At 41.7% G+C, this 24712-nt stretch overlaps 1 protein-coding gene across 1 annotated transcript in view; it reads right to left on the bottom strand.

Annotated features, from left to right (window-relative positions):
- Positions 1 to 10677: 10677 nt before the first annotated feature.
- Positions 10678 to 24712, bottom strand: part of LOC147717283 (uncharacterized) — a 261309-nt gene continuing 247274 nt past the window's right edge. The window contains exon 24 of the mRNA XM_086924227.1: positions 10678 to 14562. Coding sequence (XP_086780353.1) covers positions 14352 to 14562 — 211 coding nt within the window. The 3' untranslated portion in view covers positions 10678 to 14351. The remainder of the gene's footprint in view (positions 14563 to 24712) is intronic.

The following is a 24712-nucleotide window of genomic DNA, read 5'->3' as shown; positions in this document are numbered from 1 at the left end:
TAACTGCAGTTCTGACATTGCTTGTACCGAGGCCACTATTTCTCAGTGAGCTAATACGATTAATTTTTAATGACATTGCCTTTCCAACTGGCCCAGAGCAGCAAGTCCCTGAGCAAGAATTAACAGACCTACGTTTTGACATTCTCAATAGTTCTATTTTTGCGATAGAGAGTACTGGTTCTAGCATTATTCAAAACCTTGAACATCATCCATTGTGCCGCTTTTGCAACAGAAGTCACTGGTCCTAGACCTGTTTGAGACATTAAATATTAAGGGAAGAGCAGTGGTTAAATGCTTGACTCTAAGGGTCAGCTAGCATAGCGCCAAGAGGAAGAAGATCAAAATTAGGGCCTATTCACAAGCCCGAGTGGACCAAGAATAAACGTAGGGCCTATTCACAAGAAGATTGCATAGCATAGGGAAGGGAAAGGTTTGTACAGAGTCATGCAGTCCACTGAAAGACACACATGTAACTAGAGAGCGGTGATTCTTGCAATATTGTTACCAGTTCCAGCGATTATAGTAACAGCAATAATAATAGTGTATTCTGCTGAGCTTGAAATACCACATCTTAAAGGAAGGGTGGGGGATGGTAGTGATGGAACTGAGCCAACAAAAACACCAACAGACTATGAACAAAATATGACAATGAACATTACTGATGTGGGGGTGGATGTGAATAAAGGGGACCAAGAAGGATTATGGGATACCTACGAAGGGAACCAGTACGTGGAAATGCTGAAACTATATGTGACAATTTTGAACATATCTGTCTGCTATGTCTGCACACACCTGCCCACAGACACCACACATAGTTTGAAGTACAACGTACTGCCAGTATCCAAATATGTAGGCTGTGTCCTGTTGCGAGACATGTTACAAGGTCAACACAGCATGTCTGTGTCAGTATCGATAGGTACACCCTCATCTGAAATACTGACTGTTGATCCCAGCGGTAGCAATGGCTATAGCAGAAGAACAACAGACCCCCCCTCTCAGACCTAAGAGGATCCCTTGTATGAATATGCAGCCAACTAAGGGAGACTTAGAGATGCTAAAACGATTTGACAGGGCTTCTAGAAATGAAGAATGGAAAGGCCGAGCAGGCTGGAATGACATGGAAACAGGCAACTTGAAAATACCAAGGTTCAGGGTGGGAGAAGTTCCAGCCCCCTCCTGCATCCTCAAGGAAGAAGTAGTAACACCCAAAAGAGTGCCGGTTTTTCCAAAGGGAGCTACCAGAACATGCACCTTTTCGGAACTACTGTCCAAAGACAAATGGAAGGAGTGCATTTCATTTGGATGCACCTTCGAGGAGTTTGCTCAAGGAGAGCAGGGTTTATTTGATTGTGAGGACAAAATAAACAAGATAAAAGGCATACTACCCACAAAGGCAGTTCCCCAGATTTACATGGGAATGAGCAGCTGTAACCACACAACCAGACTAACTCGAGTTAGGAGTCGTGACGAGGCGTCACCAGGTCTGGTAGGTTACAAGGGCCTTTTCTTTGTTTGTGGTCCATGGGCATACTTCTACCTGCCCCCAGGATGGTATGGAAGTTGCTACCTAGCATCCATCATCCCACAGATGACCCACTTCACAAAATTAGTGCCAGCAGAAAAGACAGAATTGACACTGGTTAGGGCCAAGAGAACGGCCGCTTGGGTAGACCACGTGTTAACAGATGTTGGGGCAATGGTTCCAATACTAGGCAACATCTATACCTCAGAACGGATACACCAGTTATCCAGGATGATTGAAGATCTAGCGGACTCTACCACTGATGCCTTAGGAAATATAACAGAAGAGCTCACCTCCATGAGGGCTGTCGTAATTCAAAACCGGATTGCTCTCGATATGATTCTGGCCAAGGAGGGAGGAGTCTGTTCCGTCCTCCATGAGGCATCTTCCCCAGCATCTTCCCTGGCTCAGAGCCAATGCAGTGTATTCATTCCAGATAACAGTGGAAATATAATAAAAGCCATAAAAAAATTAAAGATATAAGGGATGAGGCCAACGGTACACACACAGGTAGCCTATGGGAAGATGTGATGAACTGGTTCACAGGCTGGGGCTCATGGATACTTGAGGCGGTTATAATAGTGGTAGCAGCCCTTTTGACACTGTGCCTCCTGATAAAAATATGCCCATCTTGTTGTGCAGCAATTTTCAGCTCCTGTGCCAACTGCATATTCAGGAAAGGTGGTTCACCACACCACACTCATAAGGATGAGGATGAGGGACAGGAGATGATAAAAATGGATGACTTCTGATTAACATATGATTTAGTATCAGATTTGGGGATGACGAAGCAGACATTTATATGATACCAAATACATATGTTTTCAGGCCTATAGTCTTCTTTGAACTACTAAAGAAAGACACCAGCAGAAATCCACAGAATGGTCGCACGCTCCATTTTGTGTGTCAAGTCAGTCTCAGTCAGCTGCAACTTGCCAAGCAACGCAAGGCTTCCGAGGACAAACACGCCAGCTTCCAGCTTTCAGCTTGCTATTGCTAAACATCATATCTTCAGTAAATGATGTCGACATGACCTGCCCTAGCCGGTCAAGTACGTGCCAAATCCACGTACACTAGAAACGCAGATTTCACCTTTAGGGGAAAACCCAAATCTGCTCTTGTAGATGACACGTGGGCAGCAACATTAGGGTATAGGCACACTTCGAGCCTTAAAAGGGTATCACACCACATGTGCACTTCACTGATTGGTCCAGCAGGTCATAGCCTGATCCAGATTACGTATGCTATGATGCCCATCCTGTGGGGGCTTATACCTATAAAATGTCTCTGCACTGTCATACCAATTGGGCACTCAGTAAGCTTTGCTGAGGTCTCCGTGCTGCACGTATATTGCATTGTGATTGCATTCTGATTGGGTTCCCAATAAATCTTGCAAACTTAAACATGCTGAGAGCGAATTGTTTATTTTACTGTTTCTATTTTCACAGTTAAATATTGAGCTTCTACAGAATCAACAGCAAACTTTGTTAAACTGTTTTTATGGCTAGCAAGGAACAACTTAAAGTGGTATCATTTAATGTTAATGGTCTAAATAATCAGAAGAAAATGCGGGCCATAGAGATGTGGATCAAAACTGAAAACCCTTAGATAATTCTTTTGCAAAAACTCATATTTCTTCTATAATATTATCTGATTTCTCTATGTTTAGGGCCTGGGCTTCGTACCAAGGTTTCTCCTTATCCTCTGTGTCCCATAGAGGGACAGCTATTCTTTTAAGCAAAAATATTCAGGCAGACGTTATAAATTCTGAAAGGGATCAGTTGGGGCGTTGGTGTTGGGTCATATATACAGTTAAACATAGACAGAGACCTATAACTTTTGTTAGTTTCTCTGCACCGGTTGAAGACAACTTTAAGATTTATGAAGAGCTTTTTCAATCTCTGCTGACTGTTATAGGTGATGTGGTAATTGGGGGAGATTTTAATATGCTTATCAATCCGATAATAAACTCCTCTACTAAAACAAGTTGACAAACCTAAATCATTGAAAATTCTGCAAAATTACGGGGCTACGCTGGATTTGCATGATCCATGGCGTATGAACTTTCCAACTAAAGCAGAATTTACGTGCTGGTCAGGCAGATTCAAGTCTTCATCACGTATAGATTTTTTTGGTCTCTAGAAATCTTTGTTTTAGTCAGCAGAGATGTCTTCATAATGGATTTTCAGATCATGCCATGTTAGTTTTAGAGATTCATTTAGAAAATTCTGGGAAAACTCCCAAGCGATGGGTCTTCAACAGACAATACTTACATGATGAAGCATGGGTTAAATCTATGAAGGTAGAGATTAAAGAATTTCTTACTTGAAACTTTGAATCTGCCCCATTAAATATCGTTTGGGACTCGCTTAAGGCTTTTATCCGTGGAATAATCATCGGCAAGGATGCGTCCAACTTAAAGGAAATTAGAGTTAGGAAGAAAAACTTATAGCAGAAAGTATAAATACTTAGCACTATTAGGCTTCACAATCCATCTAGAGCTAACCAATATCAGCTTGATCAGGCTAAATGGGATCTTAGTGCTAAGTACTATACTCAGAGTGAAGCTGTCTTTTGGCAACAGTATCAAAAGATACATGAAGAAAGCAACTTCACGGGCAGATTTCTGGCCTGGCAGGCTAAGGAACATGCTTCCGCTAACCTAATTAAAACTTTAAAATGTCCTCTCACTGATACAGAGACAGATGATCCGGTTAAAATAGGGGATATCATGTTTAAACACTATAAATCCATCTACGGTCAGTATCAGAGGGTATACCCCTTTTTGCTAGAAGCCTTTTTAAATAATATTAAATTACCTACGCTTTCAGAAGCAGAACAACAATCTATGGCCAGATTATTTTCTAAGGAGGAACTAGAGAGAGTTATAAAAGATCTCCCTAAAGGTAAAGCCTGTGGAATTTTTTAAGGTCTTTTTTTGTGCATTTGCTGATATTTTTTCTCACATTAATAAATTCCATGTTAGAGGGAGGTACAATACCAGATTCCTTCAGACAAGGCAATATAGTGAGTTTCTTGAAAAAGGGGAAGGACAGCAAAGACCCAAATTCTTATCGTCCAATAACATTATTAAATTCAGACTACAAAATAGTAACGAAACTTCTATCCTTGCGTTTCAATAATATCACAGCAGAATTGATTCATCCGGATCAGAATGGTTTTATTGCGGGCAGACATTTAGCAACTAACACCCATTATCTAATTGAGGCTTTGGATTATTTTGAGACACAAGAGATTTCTGCTTTAGTTTTATTATTTGATGCCGAAAAGGCTTTTGACCTTGTGGTTTGGGAGACACTGTTTGTTATTTTAAGACACTTTAGGGTCTCAGCTAAAATTATATCCTTGATTCGTAATTTATATTCCAATGCTAAAGCCAATGTAATCATTAACAACTCAGTGGCGAGGTCAGTCTTAGTTAAACGAGGTACAAGACAAGGATGTCCCCTTTCACCAGTCCTTTTTGCCTTTTTCATCGAGCCCTTGGCAATAGCATTGAGGAACTGTGCAGAAATTCCCCCCCCCCCATTTCCATCAATGGCAAAACTGAAATTATATGCAGATGACATCATGTTATTATAAAACCTGAACTGCAAGTTCATGCCAAAGTATTCCAGCTATTTGAAATTTTAGGGGATATCGTATAAATAAAAAGAAAATGGGGGGCGAAGCTTCGGGGTTACATCCCGACATTCATTCTTGTACCAAAACTAGACCAAAGAGATATCTGGGAGTCTTTTTTTCAGCATCGGTTAGGGATTTATATGATCTGAATTTTAATCCCCATCTTCGAAAAGTTCAAACACTGTTTTCACGTTGGAACTCTCTACCATTATCCATTTTAGGTCGGGTGGCTCTGATCAAAATGTCTATTCTTCCCCTCTTTATTTTTTGTTTTCCACTATTTCATGTTTTTGTCAGGCTCTTTTTTTACTCGAGTAGAATCAATGTCTACAGCCTTTATTTGGGCAAAGAAAACACCTCGTATTGCACTGAGTACTTTATACGAGGATCTGGATCAGGGAGGGATTGCCCTGCCAAATCTTAGAGATTACTATAATGTTTATTTTGCACAAAACCGATCCAGATTTAAATTTCAACTTCATACAAAAAAACTATTCATAAATACATTTATTGATCTAATGTGCAAAGAAAATCAGATACATGTCCCTTTTCACGTGTTTAAATCTCCCAAATGTGTTCGCTATAAGTTCCTACAGGGTTTTTTTTTTAAACGTCAGGCCCTGTTTAAAAGATATTCTATCCCCATTATTAATCTTAACATCCTTATTATCCAGTATTCTCCCATTGACTGGTGTTACACAATGTTCAAATCTTGTTGTTAATTGGGCTGCAGCAGGGTTTTGGACAGTCTCAGACTTTTTGAAAATGGGAAATGGATTACCCCGACGGAAATGTCTCAATTAATTACCCGAAATGTCATCTTATTAGGGTCATATAACTATCTATAAATTCCTTGCTCAATTAGATATCACTCAGTTAGATCAGAAAAGTCAGTTAATAAAGGAATTATTAGTTGACGTACCCAATAGAAAACCGGGGGTATGGAGCAACATCTTGCTCAAAGTAGGAAGCTGGATCTTAGCCAAAAGGCCATCAAAAAATGGCTGGAACAGGAATATCATGCAATGCCTTTCAATGTTTGGTCAGTCGTTAATAGATTTAATTTTAGTACATTACGAGGGGCGAATTGGCGGAGAATGTTATTTTTTAGTAATGGTTACTTTATTGCACACCTTTTTCTATTTCCAAAATGTATCCTAATCTTTCTCCACATTCTTTTAGATGCATCCATCATTCTCCAGCTAATTGGTCTCATCTTATGGTTTATTGTGATAAGATTGCAAAATTTTGGGAAGAGATTTTCAGCTATTTCCAGATCGAATGTTGTATCAAAATTGTGGTGAACGAGAAATTAATTTTGTACAGCTTTGACCATGATCCCTCTTTTCTGGACCAAGTGGCGAAATTGTTATATAGTGCTATGGCAGTGGCTGGATCTCTTTTGTTACAACAATGGCGTACCAAGCAGATTCCATCTATTTATGAATGGCTACATAAGATGAAACGGGTGAAAACTAGTGAGAGGACCTTCTCGCTAAGAGTGGGGGTATTAGAAGATTTGATAAGATCTAGGGGGCATTCTTTGATTAAAATTGAGAGGAATTATTCATAATATGGGAGATAGCTGTTTTTATAAGCTCCACAACATATTATAAGCAGACATTGTGACTCTAATTACTTTTGCTATAATACTTGGTGTATGGTATGTGTTTTTTCTATTAGGCTTATGTAATTGTTTTCTTTTTGTTTTTCTGTCTTATTTTATGTTAATTGAGATGAAGAACGGTCAATGAACTGTATATCATTTATGATTTTGTATTCTTCTTGAAGACTTCAATAAAAAAATTATATAAAAAAAAAAAGCAGCCCATCTTCAAATGTCAGTTCCTTGGACACCTTAAAAAATGGCTGCATGTTTTGAAGTAAAGATTTTTCCAATGGCCAACCCGAGACAACCTTCTCCATAACTTCATTTAAAACAACATCATGGCCCAACTTTTTTCTCCAATACTTTTCGGTGAACTGACAACAATTCTCAACCTCTAAGGCCGCAATAAAACAACATTTATTGTCACCAACAACTACATCCTTTTCAACTATGGGATTTATTGAGAAGTAATCAGCAGGCACATTCTTCCCTCCTGAAATATGCCCAACCTCGAAATTGAATTGGAGAAGTCTGGCAGCAAACCTTGCTATTCTAGACGTGCTACTTTTTCAATTTGTACCACTGAGGATCGCCACTTATGGTTTATGATCCGTTTGTAAAATGAAACTTCTTCCCCACAAAGAACACTTGAATTTTTCTATAGCCCACCAGCATGCTAGCAACTCTTTCTCAATCACTAAATAGTAAAGTTTGACATCTCTTAATACACTTGATGCAAAACCAATGGTGTAATCAGGATGCCCATCCTTCTGTGACAAAACAGCACCAACCCTGAATTTACTAGCATCAACTGTCAGCACACATTTCAGATTGTGATCAAAAGGTTTTAACACATTCACACTGGTAAGTTGTTTTTTTATATCAGAGAACGCAGCCGAACACTCATCACTCCACTCAAATTCTGTTTTATCCTTTAGCAACATAGAAATGGCTCTTGCTCTGGATGCAAAATATGGTATGAAACATGACTGAAACTCACACAGACCAAGGAATGATTTAACTCCAGCTTTATCACTTGGAGGAGGAGCATCAAAAATGGCCTCAATTAATCCAGGCCTACAACGTACTCCTTCAGCCGAAATCACATGACCAAGATATTCAACAGAAGATTTAACAAATTGGCACTTTTCCCTTTTAAGGACAACACTAGCTTCATCAAACACGTTAAGAACCTTTTTCAAAATAAGGTTGTGCTCTTCTCGAGAACATGCGTGAATCAAAACATCATCCTGGAACACAGCAACCTTGGAAATACCCTTTAGCAATTCAGACATAAGTCTCTGAAATACAGAATCTACCAACACCAAACCAAAAGGCATACGGCAGTACTGGAAGGTTCCTGAAGGTGAAACAAAAGCTGTGAGATGACGCGATTCCTCAGTCAACACGGCCTGATGATAGGCAGAAGGTAGATCTAACTTGGTGAAAAACTTTGCTCTAGAAATAGAGGACAACATCTCCCCAATTTTGGGAAGAGGATATGAATCAACCCATATCTCTTTGTTCAGGGACCTGAGATCAACACATACCCTCAGCTCCCCATTTTTCTTCTTGGCCACAACTAAAGGCGAAAGCCACAAAGAGGATTCGACAGGCTCAATTATACCTTTGGCCTGAAAGCTTCCAATTATTTCTCTAGCTCATTACAGACACTTACAAGAACCCCTCTCAATTTGTGTTTCACAGGTATTGCATTAGCCTTAATCTTGCTTTTGTGTTGAAAGCCAACAATTTTTCCCAACTCCCCAGAAAATACCTTGGGCAGCACATTCAGCAACACTTCAATGTCATCAAGAGTCTCTAATAACCGAGACTTGTTCTTTAGTTCTAGGACATAAGACCATGCCAAAAAGCCCTTGGTAAAACCACCCTAAGATGTTCAACCCCTTAACAGCAACATAGGAACATATTAGCAAGAAGCTCGTTAAAATTATCGCCATTTTAGCGGCAGGAAACTACTGATAAAGGGGCAATAATGGGCTTGATAATATGCATTATAGAATTCCAATAGAAGCAGAGGTTAGATGTGCAGGACATCTAACCTGGACTCCTATTGGAATTATGTAGCACATATTAGCAAGCCTATTATCACCGCTTTAGCGGCAGTTGCCTGCTGCTAAAACTGCGATAATTTTAACAAGCTTCTTGCTAATATGCCGCACAGATTTTACCACAAATACTCGTAGGAGAATGGAGACCTGTCAGGTGGGGATAGAGTCCGCCCGGGCCAATTCTGTTGGAACAATTCTTGAGTTATCATTGTGATTTTTAGCCCCAGAGTCCCCAAAAGATAAAGTTGTTTGTCTCCCACTTGCACATGTACATAAGGGTCAACACAAACTTCATCCTGCATGCAGCTCGCACTATCCTCACCCACCACCACAACCATCTCACGCACTTCCCCCAATAAGTTCTCAGCATCCACCTCGCAATCCTCACTGACCATTGATACTTTTGTGAGCTTCCGTCTCGCACTCTGACAAACGTTTGAAAATGACCAGATTTCCCACACATCCTGCATAGAGCACTCCTAGCCAGACATGACCAATTCCCCTTAAAATGCTGAGGATAACCACATTTGGAACACAAATTATTTTGCTTAGGTAAAAAGTTCGGTTGTGAAGAATTAGGCACACCAGAATGTGAAGAAGAAGCGGAAGACTCCATTCTGGACCCTCTTTCTTTTTCATTTTTGTTAAAAACCACATTGACTCGTTCGTCAAGCTTGCTCCCTAGTTCCTTGGCCGACTTGATTGAAGTCTCAATGCTCTTGGCAATCCTGATAGTTTCAGTCAAAGTGGGATTGCTTAAAGAAAGCAATTTTTGCTTGATTGATTTGTTAGAACAGTGGCAAATGAACTGATCACGTATTAGCTGCTCAGAAAAATTTCAAACTTGCACTCCACTGCCAACTTGCGCCGCGCAGAGATGTAATTGCCATAATCCTCGCTCTGTGTTTGCTCTCTCTTGAAAAACTTGTGCCTAGATACCACAAAAACTAGGAGCAACATCAAACCTGGTGGGCATTTTTTTTTACTGTTTCTTCATACACATCTAACTCAACGTCACCTTCACGTTGAGCATCAGGAAGATGTTTAAAAATAGATCTTCCCTCGAAACCCAGAGAATGCAACAGTATATATTTTTTTATTTCTGCTCGCACCAATTGCTCCTAAGTACGTTTCAATTCCATCATACCACTGCCGGTGGTGAATGGCTTGGCAGTTCGGTCTGGACTGTTTCCATGAGGCACAGGGTCAAGACTGATTTGCATATGGCTGGGTACAAACTGGGGTGGCATGGTGAGCAAAAGAACGATGGATATAACCCAGATCTCTTGACTGGGGGTGAAAGTATGATTCATTCAGCATTCCGTCCATCATTTGTTTGCGTAGCACTTTTCGCCCTATGTGGAATGGGTATGCCCAGACATGGGTCCCTTGCTGACTGTGCCACTGGATTCAAGCTAGCCTGGCTGAAGAAGGGTGACATACCCTGAAACCGGTCCCAGGATGCTTGTTTCCGGTCCAGGGAGGACCTAGCTTGGCAGTTCGGTCTGAACTGTTCCCATGAGGCACAGGGTCAAGACTGATTTGCATAGGGCTGGGTCTAAACTGGGGTGGCATGGTGTGCAAAAGAACGATGGATTTAACCCAGATATCTTGACTGGGGGTGAATGTATGATTCATTCAGCATTCTGTCCATCATTTGTTTGCGTAGCAAGATACAGAATATACATTTTAGTTTCTAAGATGAGAGGAAACAGCTAAAGTGATCATTCAAAGACTATTATCCATATTTATTTAAAGTATAATTTGTTAGTGAAGTTAGATTGGGTCCCAGGGTTACTTGTATTGAGACAATGAAAGAATGATACACATTTTAAAAGTGTAACGAAATTATCTTTATTAAGTTATTGACCAATATAATTCCGGAAACGATGAGTCTGTGGTTTGGATCAACAATGCCCACACTTGGAGTAGGAAGAAGTATGAAAGCAGCACTGACCCGGTAGTGTTAGCTGTGACGTGTGATTGACATGAAAGTGTTAGCTAAGGCATGGTCTGCTATGTCATGATGGTTACAAATACAAAAACATTAAAGTTTGTAAAGCACACAGCTGCTTATGAAGGAGCGTCCCAGTGTTAACGGCTTAAAGTTGACACATATAAAAAGTTAGAGGGCAAAGTTAAAAAGAAGCGTTTTCAAGTTTTTTTCAGAAAATAGATTCTGAATAGGCTGCCAAAGGCTAAACGGAAGAGCATTCTACAGCTTAGCCCTAAGGATATCAAAAAATCTTCTGCCCTTACTTCCTTTAAGCACCCAAGGAATATGAAGACATTTTGGCTACCAGTTCTTCGGGGTCTAGATTGAGAATATGCCTTAAATCTCTTCCTTAGATTTACAGAGACTTTATGATCACAGGCTTTAAAGGCCAGAGTGAGAGCCAAAAATTCGACAAGTTTGGTAACAGTCAGCCAATGCAGTTGACGTAAGTAGGGTGTCAATGATTGATGTGCTGAAATGTTCAAATCAGCGGCGAGCTGCTGCATTTTGCACAATCTGAAAATGCTGTAATAAATAGGCAGGCCCAGGTATAAACTGTTGGTGTAAACCTATTTAGACGTCACTAAGGACTAAACAATTGTCCTATGAGAGTCTGAAGGCACAAGGTGTAACATTTTCCTTAGGGATTTAAGAGTAGCAAAACAGCTGGCCATTACAGCTTTCACTTGAGGGACAAATGAAAGTTCGGAATCATTTATAAACCATAAATACCTAGCTGTTGAGGCAGGGGAGGGAGGAGTCCCCTGCTCCGAAAGCCACCAATTGCATGAATCAGGTTAGTGCTCAGTTCCAACTAATCCATTTCATCAGAGTTAAACTTAAGACAATTATTATTCATCCAACTGCCCAATGATTTTAAAACACAATTTAAAGGAGTTGGAGGCCAGGAAGTCCTTCTTGTGGAAAGATAGGAGTATGTTCAGCGTAGGAAATCACACTGAGGCCCCACTATTCAACTAGGCTAGCTAAGACCTCCAGGTAGATATTAAAAAGTTTGGGGCTCAGTGCTAAGCCCTGTGGCACATCACAATCCAGAGGTTTTGAAGAGGAGGAAAAGAATGATAGCAAAGATGATTGTGTCCTGTCCTCCAAAAATGATATGAAACAGAATAAGGCCGGACCTTGGATCCCAAATTTCCTGACCCTACTCTGGAAAATCTCATGGGAAATGATGTAAAAAGCTGAGGATAAATTAAGAAGCACCATCATTGCCACAGAGTTTTGATCAAGATTTTCCTTAGTAAACTCTGATACTTCCAGCAAGGATGAAACAGTGCTACACTCAGATCTAAAAGCAGATTGAGAACCAAGTAATAAATGATTTCACTCCAAAAAAGTGAGGCAATTGTCTATTCACTATCTTCTCCAACATCTTTCCCCTAGAGGCAAAAGAGAGATGGTTCTGAAATCTCGTAAAATACTCGGTCCGCATTTGGTTTCTTAAGTAAGGGTAGTAAGAGAGCTTGTTTCCAGCATTCAGGAATATAAGCTGATTCAAGGGAGAAGTTCATCAGTTCTATTAAAATGTCTGGGGATATTGGTCGGGGGGGGCCCTTACACAGATTTGGCCAGTTCCAGCTAGGGAATCCTTCAAGGATATAGGATTAAAATTGCCAAGGAGGGGTCCAGACGTTGAGTCAGACTTTATAGCATGCAAAAGTGCAGCGTTTGTGGGGAACTGGTCATAAACAGCACAAATCTTATTATAAAAGAACGTAGAGAGTTCTGCACATAGGTTTGCAGATAGAGTAGGCTCATTCTGAAGAGCACTTGGGGAAAGAAAGGAATTCACCATTTTAATAAGCTCCCACTGTTTATTGGCAGCAGCAATGGAAGAGGAGATGGTCTCCTTATGGGCTCTACAGATAGGTTTCTGATATCTTTTCATAGCTGTCTTGTATGCACTCTTGGCTTCCTCCAAAAATGCTCTAACCATTTGCATTGAGACATTTCCTTTTTTAAGTCCATCAAGACCCATAGATTGAATGGCGTAGATCTTCTCCCAATAGAAGTTTGTTTTGGAGCAATAAGATCAAATGCCGCTGCAAGTCAACTATTATAGCTTATTACGTACAGCTCCACAGAGCCTGATATTTCCAATGGAGTGGATTGGCGTGTCTCCAATAGAATGGATTACGAAATGTTATGCCAAGCTCTAGATGTTTTATAAGCAGCATTTTGCTGCTTACACACCAAGGGAGTACAGATCATAAAAATTATCACACCAGGTTAGCTGTAGAGCTGGCACAATTGAAACATTTAGAGAGCCTGAAATATAAATCCAGGGTATGACTGGCCTTGTGTGTTGGTTCCTTCACAGACTGCTCTAAGTGAAAACCCTCTAACGTAGCTGTTTTCTATAATGTGACTGTTACCCAAATGGTGTCCTAATGCTTAAATCTGTCAAGTAAAACCATAGCAAATATTTACTAGCTGCAATGTTACTTAACGAGGTTCTAAGCCTAAAACTTCCTAAAAATTAAATATGTCTCCCGCCTGAAGAAGTGGGTAAATGAGCAACAGAGTGTGAGGAGGTTTGTGACCGAGGGAGTGCACGAGTGACAGATTGAGTTACTGAGTGAAGTAAGTTAGTGAGTGAATGAGTGAGTGGGAGAATGTTCAATTGAATGAGAAGTCACTGGGTACAAATGTGAGCAAAAGTGAATGTTCTGGGGATTAATTTTAAGTCACACAATGGGTCATCTACTGATCAGCATTGGCTATCACAAGAAAAATCACCTCTGGAAAAAGTAGTCTGAGGTAAGTAGAAAAAATTCAATCTGAAAATAGAACATTGTATTAAGAGAATACCTGTCTGATTTTGGCTATACCATGTTATTACTCCTAGATATACAATATTTGAACATCTGCAGAGACCATACGTGAAGAATCACACTTCGATGAGGTCATGTTGTTAATTGTAGGTCAGATCTGATATATAAGCGCCACTCCAAATCTATCAATGTGACATCCAGCAAAGGACAGCCAAGGGACCATGAGTAGAGGTCAAATCAATTAAGCCATGGGACACCATTGGGTTCCTGCGAGCCCCGTGATAACTGGTGACCCACTCTCTGAGACACATCCTTTGAAACCAGAGATCCTACCTAACAAAAGACTGTGGTTTGCGGAAACAGATTGTCTGACTGATGAATCAATGCTAATTTGGGGCCCAAAGCATTTGAAAGGTGAAGGTTTTGTTCAGGCAAAATGAACAACTATATCACCAAAAAACCCTCGAAACATAAATATCCAATGAAGTAGGAATGTTAGCCCCAGGATGTGGGACTAGGTTCAAGTTGAAAAGGACGATCACTGATCTTAGTTGAAAAAGTCTGCTGAGTAAACGTTTTCTATGGCATAGAGACACATCATCAGGTGACTGTCTTCTTTGTGCATCAATGGAAAGATAATACAACACTTGTGCAAAACATCTTCTAGATGTGCCCGATTCAGCATATATTTGATGTTGCAGTGGGTGGGCCATCACCACATGTGCCAGTATGGGAATGCTACTTCTATGCAGAACACAGCCAAGAATGTTTCACAGCCATATGACTCCTGCCCCAGCAGTTTCCCCCCGGCCAGGGGCGAGGCCATGCCCTCAGCTTTTGTGGTCACCGTCCAGTCCTTGCAGTTAGCATTTCGAATGCGGTTCCCTCGCTCACTGGAGCCATGCCAAGCAGCCTTCCCGGCCCTAGGAAAGAAAGTAGCACAAGAGTATAAGGAATGGACTTGAAAAGAATAGAACACGCAAATGGACAAGTTAACTTTGATCCAGTCTCAGAAAACTCCACAAGACTCCACCCTGCACTCTTTCCTCCACTGCCACTAAGTGTATGGTCTTTGGATGTATGTGATTGCTGATACCCAATATGCTTCTGACCTTGGGCAACCGTATAACTCCAGGACACCAGGCCAGGATACTATGTCTCCTGTCCTAGGCTTCCCTTAATAACCTAATACATTCTGGAAGCATTCTTAGAGTTTGGCAAATGATTCCTAACCATATCTGATACCCTAGGAATCTAAGATCAGGCTTAAAGCATCAACAGCTTTGTAGCCTGAAATTATGCCTGGGGGTGGCTTCATCTAACTTCTGAGCTCTTATGTACATAATGGAACACATCACCATCACCCTCTCCTTAACTATTTCTACAATCCTAGGTTCTGCTGGTAACTAATAAGTACAATTAAATAGCACAAATTGTTTAACCAGATGTCATATGTTATTTATTGCCTAGTTCCTTCGTACTCATTATACCGGTTAAGGATGGACGAGATTGTGAGTGGACCAGCCTGTATTCAAATACTTCGCATTCAGATTGTAGGCATATCTCTACAATGATTAGGTTAGTCTCATTAGAAATCTTGGCATATCCCCAGACTGTTGGCTATGCGTTTTCCTTGCCTGTCACAGTTGTGACTATTTTCTAGTACTCTGTCAGGCCAGGCGGGACCACGCCACGTGATAAAAGCTTCCATCATCCCCTTTCACCAGGACAGACCCTGGGCACATTGGGAATATTGTGGTGTATCCCACAGGAGTCGGGTATGTCACTGTATGTATGTAAACCTAGAGATTCCAGATATGGACGCTGGGAAACTTTAGATACTATCCAATTCCTCCTCTATGAATGTTCTACTCAGGTGTTTGGCCAATCCTGCCTTTGGAGGCATCATCTGTGGTTGTGTTCCATGTCTGAGGTGTCTTGTAAAGTATGGCTCTGTGGCTTGCACCAACTATCAGCAGTAAATGTTTGGCTCTGTCCACTGAGGAATCTTCATCATCCATTCCCCAGGTCCTGGGTATTGCATGTCCTAGTGTGTTATATGTTATAAATTGCCTGGAAGCAAGTCATAGTCTCTCCTAAGTTCATAAAACAACTTCAACTTCCTGACTTCGCACAGGTCAACAATGTTGCAGATTCCTGCCACAGTCCAGGCTGTAAGTGGTACAGCTCGATACAGGGTCCACATCGACCACGCATCTATAATGTCTCAGCTAGCAATATATTGCCAGAATAACCAATAAATAATATATGCTCATAATTCACATAGAGCCATGCCCAATAGTGTTGTGCCCAGCACCATCACTACTGCAATAGCCACTTGGGGTTTTGGCTCAGCCGTCCATCTGGCCACCCACTGTAGTTGCGCTGCCAGATAGTGTTCCACATTTGGTACTTTTACTGCCCTCTCAGTCATAGGCAGTTTGAGTTTGTGTAGGCCAACCTTCCCCTACCAGAAGCCCAGTGAGTTTCGCTAACTGAAAAAATGAATAGCTATCTGTGAGGGCATATTGATGAAATAATGAAAGAATCTCAGGAGGGCTACCACTTTGGTCAATGCATCCCAGGCCATGACGATAACCTGAGTCATCACCAGAATGCTGAAATCATATGCAACGCGGATATGGTCCGGGTATAGTTGCCATTGAGTGCTTTCTCTGAATTGATGCTAATGCTAACACCCAAATATTTAAATGGAAACGTACACCAGAATACCAAGGACAAACCCTCTGGCAATGTGTTGTTTCATCATGCCCACCGCTTATCCCTCCCCCTTCCCTTCAAACTGCTTTGCATTGCTGGATCTCTGCCTTCATCTTACCACCTGCCCACATGTACAGATTCACTCAGAGAACCAATGGCTACCCTACTGGCAGAGGTTGGACCTCAAAGCCTACATAACTCCCTGGGCATGATCTTCTAGAGATTCAGAAATACTGACATCATTACACCCACATGCCCCCATAACATGTACCCACAACCATAGTATTCCTCACGTTATCCAGCTAGCACATGTCACCCTTTGCTTTTGAGATTTCTGGGGCCGCGCGGCAATGCATCCGTGGACTGCTAAGTTTTCCTCACCTGTTCTTCGTTTGGTCTGCAGTAGGAGCTTCGGACTGTGAGCACGCAGGAGCTGCTCTTCACATAATCTCCTTTGCTAACTGCTCGCGGTACCCGCTCCGCGGGTCCCGCTTCGCCTTGGGTGTTTCCAGCGCTGCTGAAAGGGCGCTGTGACTTTGAAGACCGCCTACAACTGAGCCTCTGTGGTGTGGTGTGTGCAGGGCTGCGAGCGTGGTCAGGCGTGGACTTCAAGTCACAGGAGCGCCTGACACTCGGCATCACCAGCAGCTGACCCGCTCTCCCTGCTGGCTCCTCCCCCACCTCAGCGCGGCTATAATCCAGCTTGTCAGTTTCTCTGGCTGTTTCCTCACCTGTTCTTCGTTTGGTCTGCAGTAGGAGCTTCGGACTGTGAGCACGCAGGAGCTGCTCTTCACATAATCTCCTTTGCTAACTGCTCGCGGTACCCGCTCCGCGGGTCCCGCTTCGCCTTGGGTGTTTCCAGCGCTGCTGAAAGGGCGCTGTGACTTTGAAGACCGCCTACAACTGAGCCTCTGTGGTGTGGTGTGTGCAGGGCTGCGAGCGTGGTCAGGCGTGGACTTCAAGTCCCAGGAGCGCCTGACACTCGGCATCACCAGCAGCTGACCCGCTCTCCCTGCTGGCTCCTCCCCCACCTCAGCGCGGCTATAATCCAGCTTGTCAGTTTCTCTGGCTGTTTCCTCACCTGTTCTTCGTTTGGTCTGCAGTAGGAGCTTCGGACTGTGAGCACGCAGGAGCTGCTCTTCACATAATCTCCTTTGCTAACTGCTCGCGGTACCCGCTCCGCGGGTCCCGCTTCGCCTTGGGTGTTTCCAGCGCTGCTGAAAGGGCGCTGTGACTTTGAAGACCGCCTACAACTGAGCCTCTGTGGTGTGGTGTGTGCAGGGCTGCGAGCGTGGTCAGGCGTGGACTTCAAGTCCCAGGAGCGCCTGACACTCGGCATCACCAGCAGCTGACCCGCTCTCCCTGCTGGCTCCTCCCCCACCTCAGCGCGGCTATAATCCTCCTCAATTACACCGCAACGCGGGAGTGCGCCGGGAGAAGCCCGGGACAAGGGCGGGACCGTCTGTGGCCGTCAGAGGCCGAAGGAGGCTGGGCTGGGCCCTCTCCCTTGGTTCTCCAGTTTTAATTTAAGCTGTTTGTTGCATCCACAGGCTGATATTGTATTTTAACGCTCTGTCAATTTGGTATTTTACTTTACAATCGCTATTCTCTTAACTTTCCTCCCTTTTTTAATATAGTCTCATGACGGCTAAAAAATTACGCTCTGGACGAGTGATTGTGGGGAGATCTGGGTCTAAAACTAAATCAAATCCCCTACGAAACAAAATAGCGTCTACTATGCAATTGAAGGGTCAATGCCAGCTTTTCAATCTTTGGGATAAAGGGAAAGACAAACCCACTGATTCACAGTCCACGACCGAAACTCCAGGTTTTAATGTCGCGGTGCCTGTTAATGGGGTCATTGATGTTTCCTCTAGTTTAAGCTTGGTGGCCAGTCAATCTCTGCCAATTTCAGTCAGTTCGGAAGAACTAAGGGGTTCACCTTCGTCACTAAATAATGTACATCTGAATCAGAATAGTCACCTTAATTCTTCGGGCAATATGCCCGCAAAATCTGAAGATAATGCTCCTTCCACAGCTACATTAAGGGATGCACCTAAACTTTCAATGAATACTGATTTTCTACCTGCTTCGTCAGTTACATCCCCTGTAGTAGGGAATGAATTCACTCTGCCTGATATTGATTTAACAGCTCATAGGGCGCGGGTGGAATTGGTTCAGGGGAACTCTAAAGGTGTGCCTTTGGAGGAAGTTATAACGATTTCAAGTACTGGTCCCCTAAGTAGCACTCCTTCTAATAAATTAGATTTCTCCCTCCCACAATTAAATCTTACAACCTGCTCAGGTCCAGTGTTGAACAATTTAGCTGAGGGTTCCCCAAATATTAACGGGAGGCTAATTTCTAACTCCTTGTCCTCTTTGGAATCTATCCTGTCTTCGATCCTAAGATTGCTGGAAAAGTTTGTGGGAGGTTCGGAATGTATTTTTGATACCGTAACACAGATTTTGCAAGTTCTCCTGTTAAACAAAAACGAGTTAGTATCAGATCCTCCTATTCCAGTGGCTTCTCTGTTGATGCCTCAGAAAATAAGCGCTCCTTCCTCTTCAGCAGATTTGGATTTAGCGCCTTCTTCTCCCTTGATAGAAAGTCAAAAGGAAAGGCAGCCCATAGTACTTACAGCTATATCTAAACCCCCCAAAGTGGTTTCGGCTGGCGCTAATTGTATAGCCCCACTTAGTGATAAGATAGAGGTAATAGCAACTCCCCCTCTTAATTCTAAATCCGATTTGCCTTCCCTCTTTCCGATATTTTCCTTGCCATTAAATAAGGAAGAGGAAATTTCTAAAGGAAAAACGGGATTGATGGGAAATACGAGTCCCCAGAAACATAAAAAGATTAGAATGAAGAAGAGGAAACCTATCCGTAGGTTTGCCAAAAAAAGACAGAGGAAACTTCTTTTTGATAAAAATGTGGAAGTAAATATAGATGATTCTCCGCAGGTGGAGCAGTCTCTCACCCCCAAGGTTGAATTTAGGGTGGTATCGCCCAAGGATGACGCCCCCTCCTCTGATCTAGGTCCAGTAAATTCAACTAATCCTTTTCTTCCTAAGGTTTTTCTCCCATCCACTAATCCCTTTTCCTATTGTAAGGTTAATCCAGGTTCTTGCCAAGTTTTATCTAAGGTTACCTCTCCATTTGCTATTCCGCCTCTGTCTAATTTAAATCCTACAGCAACACCCTTTCAGGCTCCATCTTTAACGACAGTTGTCCTCCCAAAAGAAAAAACAATTGTGGATACGTTATATCTTGATTTTTCTCCCCTTTTTGAACCAGATTTAATTTTGAATAGATCTGCCCTATTGATCTGTTTTAAAGAGATCGAAAGCTTGAAATTAGTTCAAACCTCCGATTTAGATCTTGTACTTCTCCTTAATTCTTATGCGGGGAAACCTTTAAGATCAACAAGGGTGAAATTCTATTCAAAAGTTGTGTTAAACCTGGTTTTACAATGGGCTGAGGAATTACAAATTAGAGGGATAGATGTGACGCCCCACTTTGGGGAAAAACGTATTTTAAATAATGCTGCTAATCCCTCATTATCATTTTCCTCCAATTCAGATGTGCGATTGTCAGATTGGTCTAATCTTGGTTCTGAGAACCTAAAAGTTTGTGTGGCTAGAAATGAAAGGCTGGTTTCTTACAAAAACCCTCCCCTTAAGCAAACGGTGAAGGATGACCAATCCAAATGGAGTTGGCTTCCTGGAGTCCTTGCGAGTAAATCTGCTCCCCGTTCCATTCAGGATTCCAATTTTTAACAGGGAGCTGAAATTTATCTCATGGAACACTGCCGGATTCAAAGATTATAAGGAGAAATTGGGTTTCCTTCATGCTCAAAAGGCAGATATAATCTGCTTGCAAGAAACCTGGGTCGATGGAAGTTTCGTTTTGGATAAAGATTATTTTGTTTTGGATTTTAACGCAACCAGCACTAGAAGAGGTCATGCTAAGGGAGGATTAGCATGCTTATTATCTAATAGATTGCAATGGAACTATTCACACTATTTGGATCCAGGAAAACTGTTTCAAGCAATAACTCTGAAAGATGTATTTGTAGATTGCCCGAATAGATTGCTGATTGTGGTAAACATTTACATTCCCCCCAACTGTTGTTTCAATAATGGTTTAAAAACTTTATTCACTTTCTTAACTAAAGTCTTGGAGATCTCACCAACTCCGCATGTGTTAATGTTTGGGGACTTAAATTGTAATGTATCTAACTGCGGGTTGGAGTTGTTTAGAAATATCCCATTGGAAGAGTCTCTGAATATACCTTCAGCCCAGTTTCCCCCCAACATAAAAACTAACAAAAGAGGTAAACTTATTTTAGATGGTTTACTTAAAGCGGATTGCTTAATTGTAAATGGGAGGCTTCCGTCTGATATCCCGGCAGCTTTTACTCGTCAATCTAATAAGGGAAAATCTATTATTGATTTTATCATGATAGATTATGCCGGTTTTCACCTATTAAAGGATATGAAGGTCATTGAATCGAATCTTAGTGACCATAATGTATTGACCCTTTCTGTTTCCATTAGTCTTCAGAAAGTGGTTCCATGGAGGCTGGATATAGATTCTGTGAATTTTGATTCCAGCTCAGGGAAATGTTTTTGGAACCTCAGTACTGTGGAAAACCTAGCGCCTCTTTTGTGTGTTACTGTCGAGAATCTTCCTCTCTGGGAGGGGAGAGAGCTGTCTTGTTTTGTTAATTTTTTAGATTCTGTAACCGCTTGTGCAAAGGAGAAATCAGGTGTGAAACAGTCCTTTGTTGCCCCTTACCCTTTGCGGGCTATAAATAGAGAAATAAATAAAGTTGTAAGGGGGCAATTTTTATGTTTTACCCAAGAAGCTAAGTCTAAGTTGTCCATCCTGAAAAGAAGGAGAGTTAGGCTTAAGGCTCGTTTAAAACGCTCTAAGGAAGACGCCCTCTGGATTCAATTGAGGGAAGCTTCTTTTAACCACCAAACTAAGACCTTTTGGTCCTTAATTGGCAAAGGCTGCGGTACTAGAACCAGTCCTACGCCCATTGCCATTGAGGAACAGGTGTGGGTTCACTATATTGAGAAGTTGTACAGTAATAATAATTCTCATGGTATTAATGTTGAATTCGATAATGCTGCTGTTACACTTGACTGTCCAACAGAAAAGGAAATTGAATGTGCCATTAAGAATATGCGTTCCTCTGGTGCGATGGGTCCTGATAAAATCCCAATTTTAGTATTAAAAAACCAGAGTGAACTTTGGAGTAAAATACTCTTCCCAGTGTTTAAATTCTGTTTTTTAAGTGGAACAGTCCCCCCCTCCTGGAAAGGAAGCATCATTGTCCCTTTGTATAAAAAAGGGGCAAGAGATCTACCACAAAATTATCGCCAAATTGCCTTGCTTGACGCCATTGGTAAGGTGTTTGCAAAATGTGTGCTTTCTTTAATTAACGATTGGGTATCTGAACATAATATCCTTCCCCTGGAGCAAACAGGTTTCAGACAAAATCATGGAACCTTAGATAACCTGACCGCATTGCAAGTCATCAATGAAAAATATGTGAAAGTTCGGGGTGGTCAGGTATACGGCGCCTTTATTGACTTCTCCACCGCTTTTGACAAAGTAGATAGAAATTTGCTGTGGAGAAAGTTAGTTAACCTTGGTATGCCTGCTTCCCTTATTAAGTTAATTCGTGCCCTATATTCTGACACTTGGTGCAGAGTTTTACTTGGAGGTGATCGCGGCGTATCCAAATTAATCCCAACATTTAATGGGTTGAAGCAAGGTTGCCTTTTGGCTCCGTTGCTATTTTCATTATATACTGTTGATTTACCCATCACGCTTTCTGCCTGCGCCGGTATTGCCCCATCCTTGGGGGGTGTTCCAATTGCATGCCTTATGTATGCAGACGACATCCTAATTTTGGATCTCACCCCAAAGGGCCTAAATAATCGGTTGCATGCACTTTTTGAATATGCTGAAAGTCATTTTTTATCAATAAATACGGCAAAAAGCAAGGTGATTTGTTTTTCTGGTAGAAAGAAGCCTAAATGTTCTAACTTTCCATGGGTTGTGGGGGGGGAAAAACTAGAATGTGTGAAATCTTATACCTTTTTAGGTAAAATTGTCACTCACAATCTAAGTGACAAATCACACATAGACAATAATTCCCGGAAGGCTATTTCTCAGGGAAAGAGCTTAGTTTCCCTATATAAAGCCACAGGTAGAAGGCATTTTTCTATTCTCTTAGATGTTTTTAGAGCGAAAGTTCCAGCCTCCCTGTTATATGGAATTGAATTAGTTGATCTAAAAAAATGGAGTTTTCTAAACTCTGCGGAAGGAAAAATTCTTCGGAGTTTAATGTCTGTAGGCACCGCAAACTCGACTGCTTCCTTGCGACAGGAATTGGGTTTACGTAGCAGCAGGGTTCAAGGTCTTGCTAGTATCATACGCTGGGTAGTAGCTTTATCTAAAGGTGAACCCAATACCTTAAGAGACCTTATAAAAAATGAATTACTAGGATCTTTTAATGACTTCTCATCAATTGTAAAAAACTTTAGACTTGCTGTGTTACAATTGAAATTGGATGAGGAGACTTTATTTTTACTGTCCTCTCATCAACTAAAAACAGTTTTGAAGTCAGCCTCTTGGGAATTGGGGTTTTGCCTTGATAGAGACTTCTGTCTAGCGAAAAAAGGTTGTACGCCTGTTATTGAATCTTATACCCTGCGGAAAGCACAACCATATATGTACTGGAACATCTCCCATGGCGTGAGACGCCTGGTGTACTTATTAAGACATAATTTGCTTCCGCTAAAAGTTTTACAAGCCAGCTGGTTTGGTTGTTCGGCACGCTGTGATCTTTGCCAATTACATGATCAGGATCTAGATCACGTGATGTTCGTTTGCCCTACACTGATGCCCTGCAGGCGTAGATGGTTAAGATCAATCTGCCTACAACTTAACATATTATCAGCGTCTTCGTTTAAGGCAGCCTTGATTAACCCTCCTAATGAAATGTTTGTTTCTAAACTGTACAACTTTTTTAAATGTTTTTTGGACCTGTATTAAGATATCTCATGTGATTGTGATGAAAATATCTTCTTTTCTTTTTTTTAAGTATTTGTGCTTTGTATGTATATGCTGTTTTATGTGGACCTCATAAAGAGTTCCTTATCATAATAAATAAACTTTGAAACTTTGACTGCTAAGATCCAGTGCTAACGAATACCCCCTGAGAGCCTGGAACAGAGCAGCAGCGCACAACCAAGAAACCTTACAGACACTAGGAGGCTTCCCTACTAACAGCATAACACATCACACTGTGAACACCAGAACTTTGTTCACTATAGGTCTGGGAATTAGGAGGCACAGCGCAGAGCTGTGCACACGCCTGACACAAGAGCGACAGAGGCATCAGAGATGACTGGAGTGTGGCATGTACAGCGCCACTTTGTAGTTATTATTTTTCACTACAGGGCGTGGTTTTAACCTTGACACTTAGACAATCTCCATTAAACATATTTTTTGTCTAGGTAGTTAATTTTATTCATCACTTTCACTAGAGCACTGCACTTTATTCTCTCCACTCTTTGAGCAATATCTTGGCTAGAGTCTTTTGAAGATCCATATCCGCACCGTCATTTGATGGTTTGGGCGGTGTTGGGATTGAATACCAACTCCCACATGACGATACTCCGCCAATAAGGGTGGTCTGATGGGAATTTCTCAGCCAGATATGACTCATGACACATAGTATGTTGCCTCTTCTTTCCTTAGTTTTCTGTACAACAACACACACTTCTTGACCCGGTATCCCCATCTTGTGGTTTGTGATGTTTAGAGGCTACCCATTGCTGAGATAGTTACGTTTTTGGAGTGAGAAGGGCAGTAAGCTCTGGTTTTGAACCCAGCAGCACAAAGCATGCTGATACTTGTAGACCCATACTTCTAAGCAGAAATGTGAAACCAAAAATCTCAGCATGCTAAATGCTGTAGCCTGCAAAACCGTGACTGGCTAAACATCACCCTTGAAACATGGAGCCCGGTTTGTTATTTCGTGAAAATCTCAATAAAAAAAAAAAAATCCATGACCACAACTCCATTACCAACATAAACCATAAGGATATCAAGCTGTGACCTGCAAAGAAATGTGAAGAAGCAAGAGCATGGCCATGGGGGGAAGCAGCGTTTACAATGCTATCAGAACAATGCAGTGCCATTACAAAGCAGGTACTACAATGAACCCGTCGTTACCACGCATTCCATTACAACGCCTTCCATTACAACGCAAGTCATTACAACAACTTGCTTTAGGGAACTCATTGTTGGGTTTTAAATCCAACACCTTC

This window comes from Lissotriton vulgaris, chromosome 5 (assembly GCF_964263255.1).
Source record: "Lissotriton vulgaris chromosome 5, aLisVul1.2, whole genome shotgun sequence".
Taxonomy (NCBI): domain Eukaryota; kingdom Metazoa; phylum Chordata; class Amphibia; order Caudata; family Salamandridae; genus Lissotriton; species Lissotriton vulgaris.
Note: the sequence above shows the minus strand (reverse complement) of the source record. Positions and strands in the feature narration are given on the sequence as shown.